The following is a 12,288-nucleotide window of genomic DNA, read 5'->3' as shown; positions in this document are numbered from 1 at the left end:
TACACCCTGGGTGCAGGTCCAGTTCACTCACTCTTCTCTTCTTTTCCCCTTCCTTCCTGCATATTACTGAGATTTGCGTGGATCTATATCTTCCTTTCTAGTGGTCAGGGACTCCTGCCTCTTCTCAGCTGGTGCTGTGCAAGACCTGCATCTGAAGTTGTATTCCTGATGCATTCATGAAAAGAGATGTACTCTCTGTCTACCTCCTCCTCTGCCATCTTTTCTTTCCCTAACCTGTTCTTTATAAACTTTCTGTAGCTTTGTTTCTGTGTATACACACCAGTGAATGTATGTGTTTCTATTATAAAATAGTGTTTTATACATATATATTGTTTTTAAGCACTGTATTTTTAAAATCAACTCTGTAATAAAAATAGTTTTATATTTCTATATTCACTTCTTTACACCAATTTCTAATGATTTCAAAGATTTCCTATGTGAGTACACCGTAATTTGTGGACATTTAGGTAATCTTTTATAATATGTTTCTACAGGGGTTTAATTAAAAGTATTTCTGTAGTAAAGATACCTATTTAACTCAATGCTTCACAAATGTTCTTTCGCTGTTCTGGCAAAATGTCATTCTGAAAAGCTAGTTTTAATGATTCAGTGGTTATAAGAAGCTAGCTGGGTCATCCCAGTGCACCAGCCCCAAGCATCCTGTATCCTGCTTTGAACCTGGACTGGCGATTCGTTTCATATATGATATTATACATGTTTCAGCCAATACAATATTGTAAAGTAATTATCCTCCAGTTAAAATAAAGAAATTTATATTTAAAAAATTAAAAAAAATTAAAAGGACTATTTGACAAAAAAAAAAAAAAAAAGAAGAAGCTGACTGTTGGTATCAAACAGTAAAAAGAATATCTATGTACTCAATTTCTTAAAATTTTTAAAATCATAAATGCCTATTGAACTTTATCACCTGATATGCTGCATCTTCTGAAGTTTTATTATTTTTTAAATTGAATTTTTCAGCTTTATTGAAATATGATTGACAATAAAGATTGTATATATGTAAGGTATACAATGTGATATCTTGATATATTATACATGTAACCTTTTGAATTTTTAATATGATGATTTAGGTGAAAAGTTCCTAATATTAATCAATTGTTATATATTTTTAAATGTTAATTATAGAATTTTAATTAATTGTATTTTCTAGTATTTTATTTAGGATTCTGGCATCTCTAAGTTGGTTCTTTTCATTTTTGGTGCTATCTTAATGAGATTTTGTTATCAGGGTAACTCTGGCTTGGTCAAATGAATGGAGACTATTAGCATCTGTTTCCATTATCTACTATTTTTCCTTAAAGGATATTCCTTGATAAAGCACCCCTGTTACATCATCTAATCTTACTATTTTTATTTAGGGGATAGGTTTAGAGTATTTTTGTTACTGTCTTCCTTAGCTGTGTTTTTCTCCTGGTTTGTATCAATATAGCAACTTATATTTTCTAGAAAGTTATCCATTTTGGAAAGACCTTAAAGTTATTTCTATATATTTTCCATAATTTTTATTTTGTATTCTCCTAAACACTGTGTTTAGATCTTACAAATATTGTGTTCTTGTGTCTTTGTCTTTTGCTCTTGTTTAGAATTCTCTGCTCTTTGTTTATTTTTTGGCTTTAAAATTTTTTGTTTTCCTCACTTTCCTTTATCCATTTTTAAAAAGCTAAATTTATGCATGTTTATGAAATTGAATAATCTAAAAGTATAATAGCAAGTTTAAAACAAAAACAAGTCCTTGACCTACCCTTCTCAACCCATTTCTCATTCCCTGGAGAAAACCCCTCCACTTTTAAATCTTTCTTCTGTTATTTAACTCCATATCTCAAAATACAATTTGTTCACTGCTATTTCTTGATTTTTCAATTTGAGATACTATCTAGGAAATCAAACTATGAAAGATGAGACTGAGTAAACACAGAACAAGCCTTACATACAGTCAAGGTAATATACACATGCATGGGCGTAATCAGTAGCTCAGTTGTGTCCCCATGGACCGCAGTGCGCCATGGGCCGTATCCCACCTGGCTCAGAGACCCCATGGACTGTAGCCCATCAGGCTTCTTTGTCCATGGGCTTCTCCAGGCAAGAATACTAGAGTGGATTGCCATGTCTTCTTCCAGGAGCTCTTCCCAAGCCAGGGATTGAACCTGCATCTCCTGCACTGGCAGGCAGATTCTTTACCACTAACTCAGCTGGAGATAATATCTATGAATTCAAACTATGAAAGATGAGGTTGGATAGACATAGAACAATCATTACATAAAGGCAAGGTAATATACACATAGAATCATTTAAAATTTCTACCACAGAACATTAAGTTTTATCCCTAATGTCATTCTTTTAATGTGATGAGAATATGGAAAATCTCTGTTTATGTATAAATACATCATCTAATAAACATTAGGGTGATCCAGAAGTTATTTTATTTCTAAATCGCTTCACTAAGATTACTTTAGCAGGCAGGCAGTGAGCTATATGGAATCCTAAAGGCCTGGCATGGGGTCGCAAAGAGTCAGACGTGACTGAGCGACTGAACTGAACTGAACTGAACTGAAAGAAGTGGGGGCATAGGATATGTAAATATTGATGAGAATCAAAAGAAAATAAGTTTAGAGTATATGACCCTGTGAAAAGTTTAGTAAGGACAAAGGAAGGTGGGAAATTAGACTCAGGAAAGGAGGTATCTTACTTACTTTAAAGCACACCAAAGACTACTTGGGCCTGAATGAAAACTAAGCCTGAGGCGTAAATCATGCTGCTTCCCTATTTGTTAGACTAAAATGTTACACAGAGTGGTCCCCTTCTCCCCCCACCCATATTTTAAGACTTACTTTGGATGCTACAGCCCTATAGGAGTCATGGTGTATTATAAGTATCTACCAGGGGCATCAATCTTTTCTATTCATTCCACAAAGGTAATAGATTTAAAGGTTTTAAAGACTTAATTCCAATGAATCAATATTCAAATGGCTGAATTCCTCTTCCTCACTTCCTGCTTGCCTCTAGTTTTAGTTGGCAAGACCACAAAGTTAGCAAAATTCTCCCTCTTTATTTATTCCAAAGGCAACATTTAAATTTATTCTTTGCTATAATGAGGCTTACTGGAGGGATTGAGAAAGAATGCTGGCTACAGACTCCCAATAGCAGGATTGCTTAATCAGTTATCCTGGTCGATTTTAATTGAAAAACTTTGCCAACATACTGTGGTAAAATAAGGGAGCTTTGCATAGTGTTATGTCTACAGAATTGTGATCTACTGTGAAGTAAAAACATTGTTTAACAAACTGCATGGAAATTAAAACTGGATGTGTATTAACTTTTTTTTTTTATACTTTAAAAATCAACTTTGACAGATCAGAATCAAGGAACTTTTTCAAAATGGACACTTCATCCAAAGAAAATATCCAGTTATTCAGCAAAAATTCCATGCAACCTGTTGGGAGGCTTTCTTTTAAAACAGAATATCCCTCCTCAGAGGAGAAACAACCCTGCTGTTGTCAACTAAAGGTAACAAGCAATTAAGTGATTAACAACCATAAGTGGTTAACTGAAGAGTGTCAGAGAATTTGATGGAGTCCATGCTCTTGGCTCTCGATCCAGATATTTTCTACACATTGTAACTACAAGCGAGAAATTTTTTCCATTTAAAAGAATAATCTTAACTTATGGTTGTCAGGGGCAAGGATGGTGGGAGGGATAGTCACAGAGTTTGAGATGAACATGTACATATTGCTATACTTAAAATGGATAATCAACAAGGACCTACTCTATAGCATATGGAACTCTGCTCAATGTTATATGGCAAACTGGTTGAGAAGGAAGTTTGGGAGAGAATACATACATGCCCGATTCCCTTTGCGCTCTACCTGAAACTATCACAACATTGTTAATCAGCTATACCCCAAGACAAAATACAAAGTTTAAAATGAAAAGTAAAAAGTGATCTTAGATGCAATTTATGAAAATCACATTTTGCCAGACAGTGAAAGCAATCTTTGCTTGACCATGCAGGTTAAATTTCTAATTACTTTTCTGGCTCACTTGACTGTCCCTCCTAAACAGAAAGAAGAGAGGTAAAAGAAATTATTATTCGTTAAATATCTACCATGGATCAGTTACTGTGCTATCCACAGTTGGAACATTTAATCTACAAAACATCCATTTTATTCCTGTTCTATAAACAAAAATTTTGACTTTCCTACCCACATGGTAAGGGACAGGATTCCCTTTTAAATGGAACTCAATGTGACTCCAAGTTCCTGTACCTTCTTCACATCAAACATTTTCAATGCTTTTTCCATATAATCTACCTATGGATACTCCATCACAGACCCAGGTCTAACAAAACACACAAGCCAGATATCAAACAAATATTTTGTTCATTGAATAAGAATCTGAGTGTTGATTTAACTTTAATATGAACTTAATCACTAGGAATAGTAGTTCTGCTTCTCAGTCCAATACGTTCCCTGCTGGGACGTGTACCATCCCTGTGAAATACAGTCATGAGTAATAGACTTGTGACAAGACGTTAAGTGTCTTCTGGTTTATGGTTTTTATTTTCTTATCTTTCAATGCCTCCTTCCTCCTTCTGCTTCCCCAAGCAACGGATCTTCTTTTCAAAGCCAAGATACCTTTAAATATCCTTTAGGAAGGGGAGGAGAAAGGGAAAGAAGAAATTCAGTATACATTATAAATGAAAATCTATTACTTCTAAGAAAATTTGAATTGTTAGAACTTCACATGAGCTTGAGGTGGGAAGAAGACTGTTACTGTGCTTGAATGAAATCTTCGATGGCAACAAGCTTGTTCCATGGTTCTTGGTTTGGGTTTGTCTCTTTATCAAATATCCAGTTTTAGGTCAGGCTGGATTTAGACTAAGTGTGACCTGTCATATTTTCCAGGTGTTCTTGGGTGCCTTGTCTTTTGTCTACTTTGCCAAAGCACTGGCAGAAGGCTATCTGAAGAGCACCATCACTCAGATAGAGAGAAGGTTTGATATCCCTTCTTCACTGGTGGGCATTATTGACGGTAGTTTTGAAATTGGTAGGTATTACAGATACCTGACTTTACTTTTAAGTACAAAGTTCTAGGCATGACTGAAGGACATCCTCATGGCATATTGTTATCTGCTCAATGTGTAAAATCAGACTCTATGTATAAAATCTTATTTGGACATAGTTTGCCACGGCCTCGTGCCACAGTGTGTACATAAGTCCTCAGTCATGTCTGACTCTTTCGTGACTCCAGCGACTGTAGCCCACCAGGCCCCTCTGTCCATTGAATTTCCCAGGCAAGAATACTGGAGTGGGTTGCTATTTCATTCTCCAAGGAATCTTCCCGATCCAGGGATCGAACCCAGGTCTCTTGCATTGCGGGTGGATTCTTTACCACAGAGCCACCTGGGAAGCCCTGGGCTGCAGTAGAGGCAATTTGTTCTCTCCAAGTAAACAATTAACATCCTGTCTCAGATTTTCTCTATCATATGACTGACACAAGTTTTCAATCAGAGTGAGATTTTTCAAGGAGAGAGGGTGAAATGCTGGTGGTATTTTGAGTTAGAAGTATGTGGGGAAACATCTTTACAAAAGTTATATTCTGGAAGCCCTGTGATTCAAAATTTGGAAGAATTCAAAGGAGGTCTTCGAATTATAACAATAAAATTTTTACAATAAAAATGTATTGTGATAATTTAAGAAAACGTTAAGCCATAGAAGGAGTGTTTCTGCCCAGTGGCCTAGTAACAAGATAAAGGAATTCTATTAATAACAACCCTAGAGTAAAGCAGGAAACAAAAATTCTACTCTCTGGGGTCTTTGGTTAGCCACCAACTCTGTATTTCCTCTTAGGACTTGAAAAGACCAAGAGATTTTAGTCACTGTTTTAGAAGTATTTTAAAGAGTGTAATCCCACTTAGTCATCTTCCTAAACTGATAAACTAAAAGTCTTTGATCTTTGGTTGAAATAAAAAGATTAGTAGCCTCTGTGGTCCTTAATGGCTCCAGGTTCAGCTTCACTTGATCCTTTAGAAGAGTGAAGAAATATTTTTCAACTCTTCAACAATTACTTTTTTCATTCTGTTGGGTCACAGGCTAGCAAGCCCTGTACACGGCCCAGCTTTTTTTTCTTCAAAGTTTTTCTTTTTTCAATTGAAGAATAATTGCTTTACAGTCTTGTGTTGGTTTCTGCTATACATCAATGTGAATCAGCCACAGGTATATATACGTCCTCTCCCTCTTGAACCTCCCTCCCACCTCTCTCCCCATCTGACCCTTGTAGGTTTTTACAGAGTCCCGGTTTGAGTTCCCTGAGTCATAAAGCAAATTCCCATTGGCTATCTACTTTACATATGGCAATATATGTTTTCATGTTACTTTCTCCATACATCCTACCCTCTCTTTCCTCCCCCAACCCCCTGCCCCCCCCACCACCATATTCCTAAGTCTCTAACTGGAGACATAGAGCCTGGAGTCAGTGACAGAGACATCAATGGTTTATCTGAGAAGACTTACCTGTCCAAAGCAATGCCCTGGAGCAACGCCCCAGGAAGAGGGAGCAAGAGGGCAGGCAGGACAGGGTGGTAGTCTTTGCTCCAGGGGAGGAGGGGGGAGCTTACCATTCATAGGGGGAATTCATTTTAGGTTGGCTCATTTGTTTCCCAGGACCAGTAGGAGACACGCCCCTTCATTGCCCCTTTGATAAGCTGTTCTGTGGAGCTGTTCTGACCTGAAGTTAGAACAATCAGTAGCTGGAAGGTCAAGTATATAGGAAGGCCAGTCATGTGAGTAGGCTGTAACTGAAGCATGCCATGGTGGACAGGTACAGAGAGCAAGAGGAGTTATCTTGGGCCGCCTGATCATACAAGTTCATACTATGTATTTCAGTTCTTACCCTAAATAACTTGAGAAGGAAATGGCCACCCACTCCACTGTTCTTGTCTGGAAAATCCCATGGACAGAGAAGACCGTTGGGCTACAGTCCATGGAGTTGCAAAGACTTGGCCATGACTTAGTGACTGAGCATGCACTCTAAATAACACAATAAGAATGAAGAGAGTATACAGGTAATCTTTTACCTTCAGGCTTTTGCTTCCCAAATCCATCTTTTATCAACTTATCAGAAAAAATGTCTTGGATCAGTGCTAGTCAAACATTAATATTCACATGAATGACTAGACAATTTTGTTAAAATGCATAGACTGATTCTATAGGAAGGGAAGTAAGGTACTGCATATCCAACAAGCTTCAATACAATGTTAATGCTATTCATCAATGGGCTGTAATCTGTGTAACAAGTTTATAAAACATCTGGTATATCACTCCCTTGTGTAAACTCCTTAGATCAGTGGTTCCCAACCTTTTTGGTACCAGGGACCAGTTTCATGGAAGACAATTTTTCCATGAATGGCATGGGCAGGCGCAGGGGGATGGTTTTGAGATGATTACACTGTGATAAGTGCATTACATTTATTGTTCACTTTACACCTATTAATATTATATTATGATATATAATGAAATTATTATATACCTCACCATAATGCAGAATCAGTGAGCCCTGAGCTTGTTTCCCTGAGCTCAGGCAGTAATGTGAGCGATGGGGAGCTTCCTGTAAATATAGATGAAGCTTCACTCACTTGTCCAGTGCTCACCTCCTGCTATGTCCCCCGCTCTAATAGGCCACAGACTAGTACTAGTCCATGGCTCTGGGGTTTATGGGACCCCTGCCTTAGATAGGTCTGGTAGGAGATGTATTCTTTGGTGCCTGCCCTACCTACAACCCCGTATAGAATGAAAAACCATGGAGAGAACTTCTCTGGTGATTCAGTGGTAAAGAATCTACCTGCAAATGCAGGGGATGTGGGTTCGATCCTTGCTCAAGGAAGATTTCACATGCCATGGGGCAACTGAGCCTGCAAGCCACAACTGCGAAAGCCTGCATGCCCTAGGGTTTACGCCCCACAATAAGAGAAGCTACCACAATGAGAAGCCTGTGCCCTGCAACTAGAGACTAGCTCCTGCTTGCTGCAACTAGAGAAAGCTGGCACACAGTACTGAAGACCCAGCACAGCCAAAAAGAAATAATTTTTGCTTACAAAAAAGGCCATGGAGAGTCAAGGTAAAGGTAACGCTGCATCAAGAGAAGAAACAAGTACAAAGAGGAAACTGAAACAGATCAAAAGAATAAATTAGATTTACAAAAAGAAGAAGAAATACACAGATATAAAATTATACATGAAATATTTCTTTCATTAGTGCTTACTCTAGGTTATAGTATAAAAACATTTTAGAGCTGAAGAAACTTAGAATCTAGTCCAAACTTACTCTTAGATTCCCAGACCCCAGTGCAAAACTTGAGAGGATCTATATTTAATAGAGGGTACTAATGTTACACAGGAAGTGAAAAAGGACCCTGACTCTAAATTCATATTAACCCTTCCAGAGCATTCTAAGGATAGAAATTGTTTACTGGATTAGATGCAATAAAAGTCCTCTTCCATTGCAAAACTTTATCCCAAACATCAAGGGGTTGCTGTAGTTAATTGCAAGCCCTAGTTTTCCAGAAAAGTGGGTTTCCTGACCATAATTTTAATTCATTCCTTTGTCTCTCTCCACATTCCTTCCTTCCAGTGTTCTGGACCCATTCCCACCCTCTGTCTCTAGCTTTAAATTCTTCAATTTTTTTTGGAGAACAATTTCATTTATCCTCTAATATCAATTGTCATTATCATCTAATATCCACATACTAGACATTCAGTTTCTTCCCACATATACTGCCTTCCCTCTAAGGACTGTTTCTCAAACAATGGCCAGGAAAGCAAAATTTTTTCTATATCAAGACCTACTAATATTTCTAGATAGTAATTTTTTGTTATAAATATTTTCCCAGGTGTTTTCTTCTAAATATGTAAAAGCTTTTGCTTTTGAAGGCAGTTTTGGGTTCACAACAAGAGTGAGCAGATAGAGATTTATCATATACCCTCTACTTGTACACATTCATAGCCTTCACCATTATCGACATCCCCCACCAGAGTGGGACATTCATTATAGTTGCTGACATACAATGACAGCTCATTATCATTCAGAGTCCAGAGTTTACATTAAGGTTCACTGTTGGTGTTATGTAGTCTATGGGATGGAAAAAATGTATAATGACATGTATCCACTATTATAGCATCATACAGAGCACTTTCAATGCCCTAAAAATCCTCTGTGCTCTGCCTATCCGTCCATCCCTACCCACTATCCCTTGGTAACTACTGATCTTTTAACTGTCTCCATAGTTTTGCCCATGTCAAAATGTTATATATTTGGAAGCATACAGTATGTAGCTTTCTCATGTTGGCTGCTTTCACATGGCAATAAGCATTTAAGGTTCTTACATGTCTTTTCATACTGAGTAAATAATTTTTTTAGCACTGAATAATAATCCATTTTCTGGATGGACTTTAGTTTATCTATTCATCTACTAAAGGACTTCTTGATTGCTTCCAAGTTTTGGCAATTATGAATAGAGCTACTATAAACATGTGCAGATTTTTGTATGGACATAAGTTTTCAACTCTTTGGGAGAAACACATTGGAGCAAACTTGCTGGGTCTTATAGGAAGCATATGTTTAGTTTTGTAAGACACTGCCAAATTGTCTTCCAAAGTGACTATATCATTTGGAATGAGAGCTTAACAACAAATGAGAGTTCTTGTTACTCCGCACCCTCAGCACCATTTAATGGTCTAGATTTTGGCCATTCTAATAGATATGCAGTGGTGTTTCTTTCTTTCTTTCTTTCTTTTTTTTTTCTGTAGTTCCTGATGACATGCAAACTTGAATATCTCTTTTCTGTGTTTATTTGCCATCGGTGTATCTTTAGTGATCTGTCAAGGTATTTAGCCCACATTTTAAACGGGTTGTTTGTGTTCTTATTGTTAGATTTTAAGCGTTCTTTGTGTATTTTGGATAACAGTCCTTTATCTGATATAGCTTTTTCAAATATTTTCTCTTGGTATGTGGTTTGTTTTTTAAGTCTCTTAACATTGTCTTTCATAGAGCAGAAAATTTTAATTTTAATAAAGTCTAACATCATTTTTTTTCTTTCATGGGTTGTGCTTTTGGTGTTATTTCTAAAAAGTCATCACCAAACCCAGGGTCTTCCCTGGTGGCTCAGATGATAAAGAATCTGCCTACCATTGCTGGAGACCCAGGCTCAATCCCTGGGTCAGGAACATCACCTAGAGGAGGGAATAGCAACCCATTCTGATATTCTTGCATGGGAAATCTCACGGACACAGGAGCCTTATGAGCTACAGTCCATGGGGTTGCAAAGAGTGGGATACAACTGAGTGGCTAACACTTAAACCCAGGGTCATCTAGGTTTTCTACGTTATATCCTAGAAGTATTATAGTTTTACATTTTACATTTAGATCTGTGATCCATTTTGAGTTTATTTTTGTGAAAACTAATGTTTATGTCTAGATTCAGGATTTTTTGTTGGTTTTTTTGCATGTGGATGTCAAGTTCTATCAGAACCACTTATTGAGAAGACTTATCTTTGCTTTATTGTATTGCCTTTGCTCCCTTCTCAAAGACTGCTGCTGCTGCTGCTGCTGCTGCTGCTGCTGCTGCTGCTGCTGCTGCTGCTGCTAAGTCGCTTCAGTCATGTCTGACTCTGTGCGACCCCATAGACAGCAGCCAACCAGGCTCCCCTGTCCCTGGGATTCTCCAGGCAAGAACACTGGAGTTGGTTGCCATTGCCTTCTCCAATGCATGAAAGTGAAGAGTGAAACTTAAGTCACTCAGTTGGTTCTAACTCTTAGCGACCCCATGGCCTGCAGCCTACCAGGCTCCTCTGCCCATGGAATTTTCCAGGCAAGAGTACTGGAGTGGGGTGCCATTGCCTTCTCCTCTCAAAGACTAGTTAACTATAATTCATGTAGGTCTTTTCTGGGCTGTCTATTATGTTCTATGTATCTGTTTGTCTTTTCTTTCACCAATGTCACACTGTCTTCATTACTATGACTTTATAGCATGTCTTGAAATTGGGTGGTGTCTGTCCAACATTTTGTTCTTCAATATTTTGTTGACTGTTCTAGGTATTTTAATTCTGGCTGACTAGGTATTTTAATTCTCCACGTAAACTTTAGAATCAGTTTGTCACTATCCACAAATAACTTTCTGTGATTTTGATTGAGATTGTATTGAATACATAGATCAAATAGAAAAGAACTGATGTCTTGACAATACTGAGTCTTCCTACCTGTGGATGTGGGATATAATCTCTCTCCATGTGTTGAGTTAGTTGATTTCTTTATTCAGAGTTTTATACTTCTCTTCATTATGATCTTGTACACATTTTGTTAAACTTATACTTATTTTAGGAGGTGCTAATGTAAATGCACTGGTCATAGCAAACACCCTCTTCCAACAACACGAGAGAAGACTCTACACATGGACATCACCAGACTGTCAAAACTGAAATCATACTGATTGTATTCTTTGCAGCCAAAGATGGAGAAGCTCTATACAGTCAACAAAAACAAGACTGGGAGCTGACTGTGGCTCAGATCATGAACTCCTTATTGCCAAATTCAGACTGAAATTGAAGAAAGTAGGGAAAACCACTAGACTATTCAGGTATGACCTAAATAAAATCCCTTATGATCATACAGTGGAAGTGAGAAATAGATTTAAGGGACTAGATGTGATAGATAGAGTGCCTGAAAAACTGGATGGAGGTTCATGACATTGTACAGGACACAGGGATCAGAATCATCCCCATGGAAAAAAAATGCAAAAAAGCAAAATGGCTGTCTGAGGAGGCCTTACAAATAGCTGTGAAAAGAAGAGAAGTGAAAAGCAAAGGAAAAAAGGAAAGATATAAGCATCTGAATGCAGAGTTCCAAAGAATAGCAAGAAGAGATAAGAAAGCCTTCCTCAGTGATCAATGCAAAGAAATAAAGGAAAACAACAGAATGGGAGAGACTAGAGATCTCTTTAAGAAAATGAGAGATACCAAGGGAACATTTCATGCAAAGATGGGCTTAATAATGGACAGAAATGGTAGGGACCTACCAGAAGCAGAAGATATTAAGAAGAGGTGGCAAGAATACACTGAAGAACTGCACAAAAAAGATCTTCACGACCAAGATAATCACGATGGTGTGATCACTAATCTAGAGCCAGACATCCTGGAATGTGAAGTCAAGTGGGCCTTAGAAAGAAAGCATCACTACAAACAAAGCTAGTGGAGGTGATGGAATTCCAGTTGAGCTGTTT

The 12,288-nt window shown here is 37.6% G+C and overlaps 1 protein-coding gene across 3 annotated transcripts in view; it reads left to right on the top strand.

Annotated features, from left to right (window-relative positions):
* The first annotated feature begins 3,396 nt into the window (after positions 1-3,396).
* Positions 3,397-12,288, top strand: part of SLCO1C1 (solute carrier organic anion transporter family member 1C1) — a 68,199-nt gene continuing 59,307 nt past the window's right edge. For all 3 annotated transcript variants that reach the window (XM_068970931.1, XM_068970930.1, XM_068970929.1), the window contains exons 1-2: positions 3,397-3,525; positions 4,923-5,064. In XM_068970931.1, the coding sequence (XP_068827032.1) occupies positions 3,397-3,525; positions 4,923-5,064 (271 nt within the window). The remainder of the gene's footprint in view (positions 3,526-4,922; positions 5,065-12,288) is intronic.

The sequence above is a fragment of the Capricornis sumatraensis genome, chromosome 4, assembly GCF_032405125.1.
Source record: "Capricornis sumatraensis isolate serow.1 chromosome 4, serow.2, whole genome shotgun sequence".
Taxonomy (NCBI): Eukaryota; Metazoa; Chordata; class Mammalia; order Artiodactyla; family Bovidae; genus Capricornis; species Capricornis sumatraensis.
The sequence above is the reverse complement of the archived record's forward strand: the minus strand, read 5'-3'. Positions and strand labels throughout refer to the sequence as shown.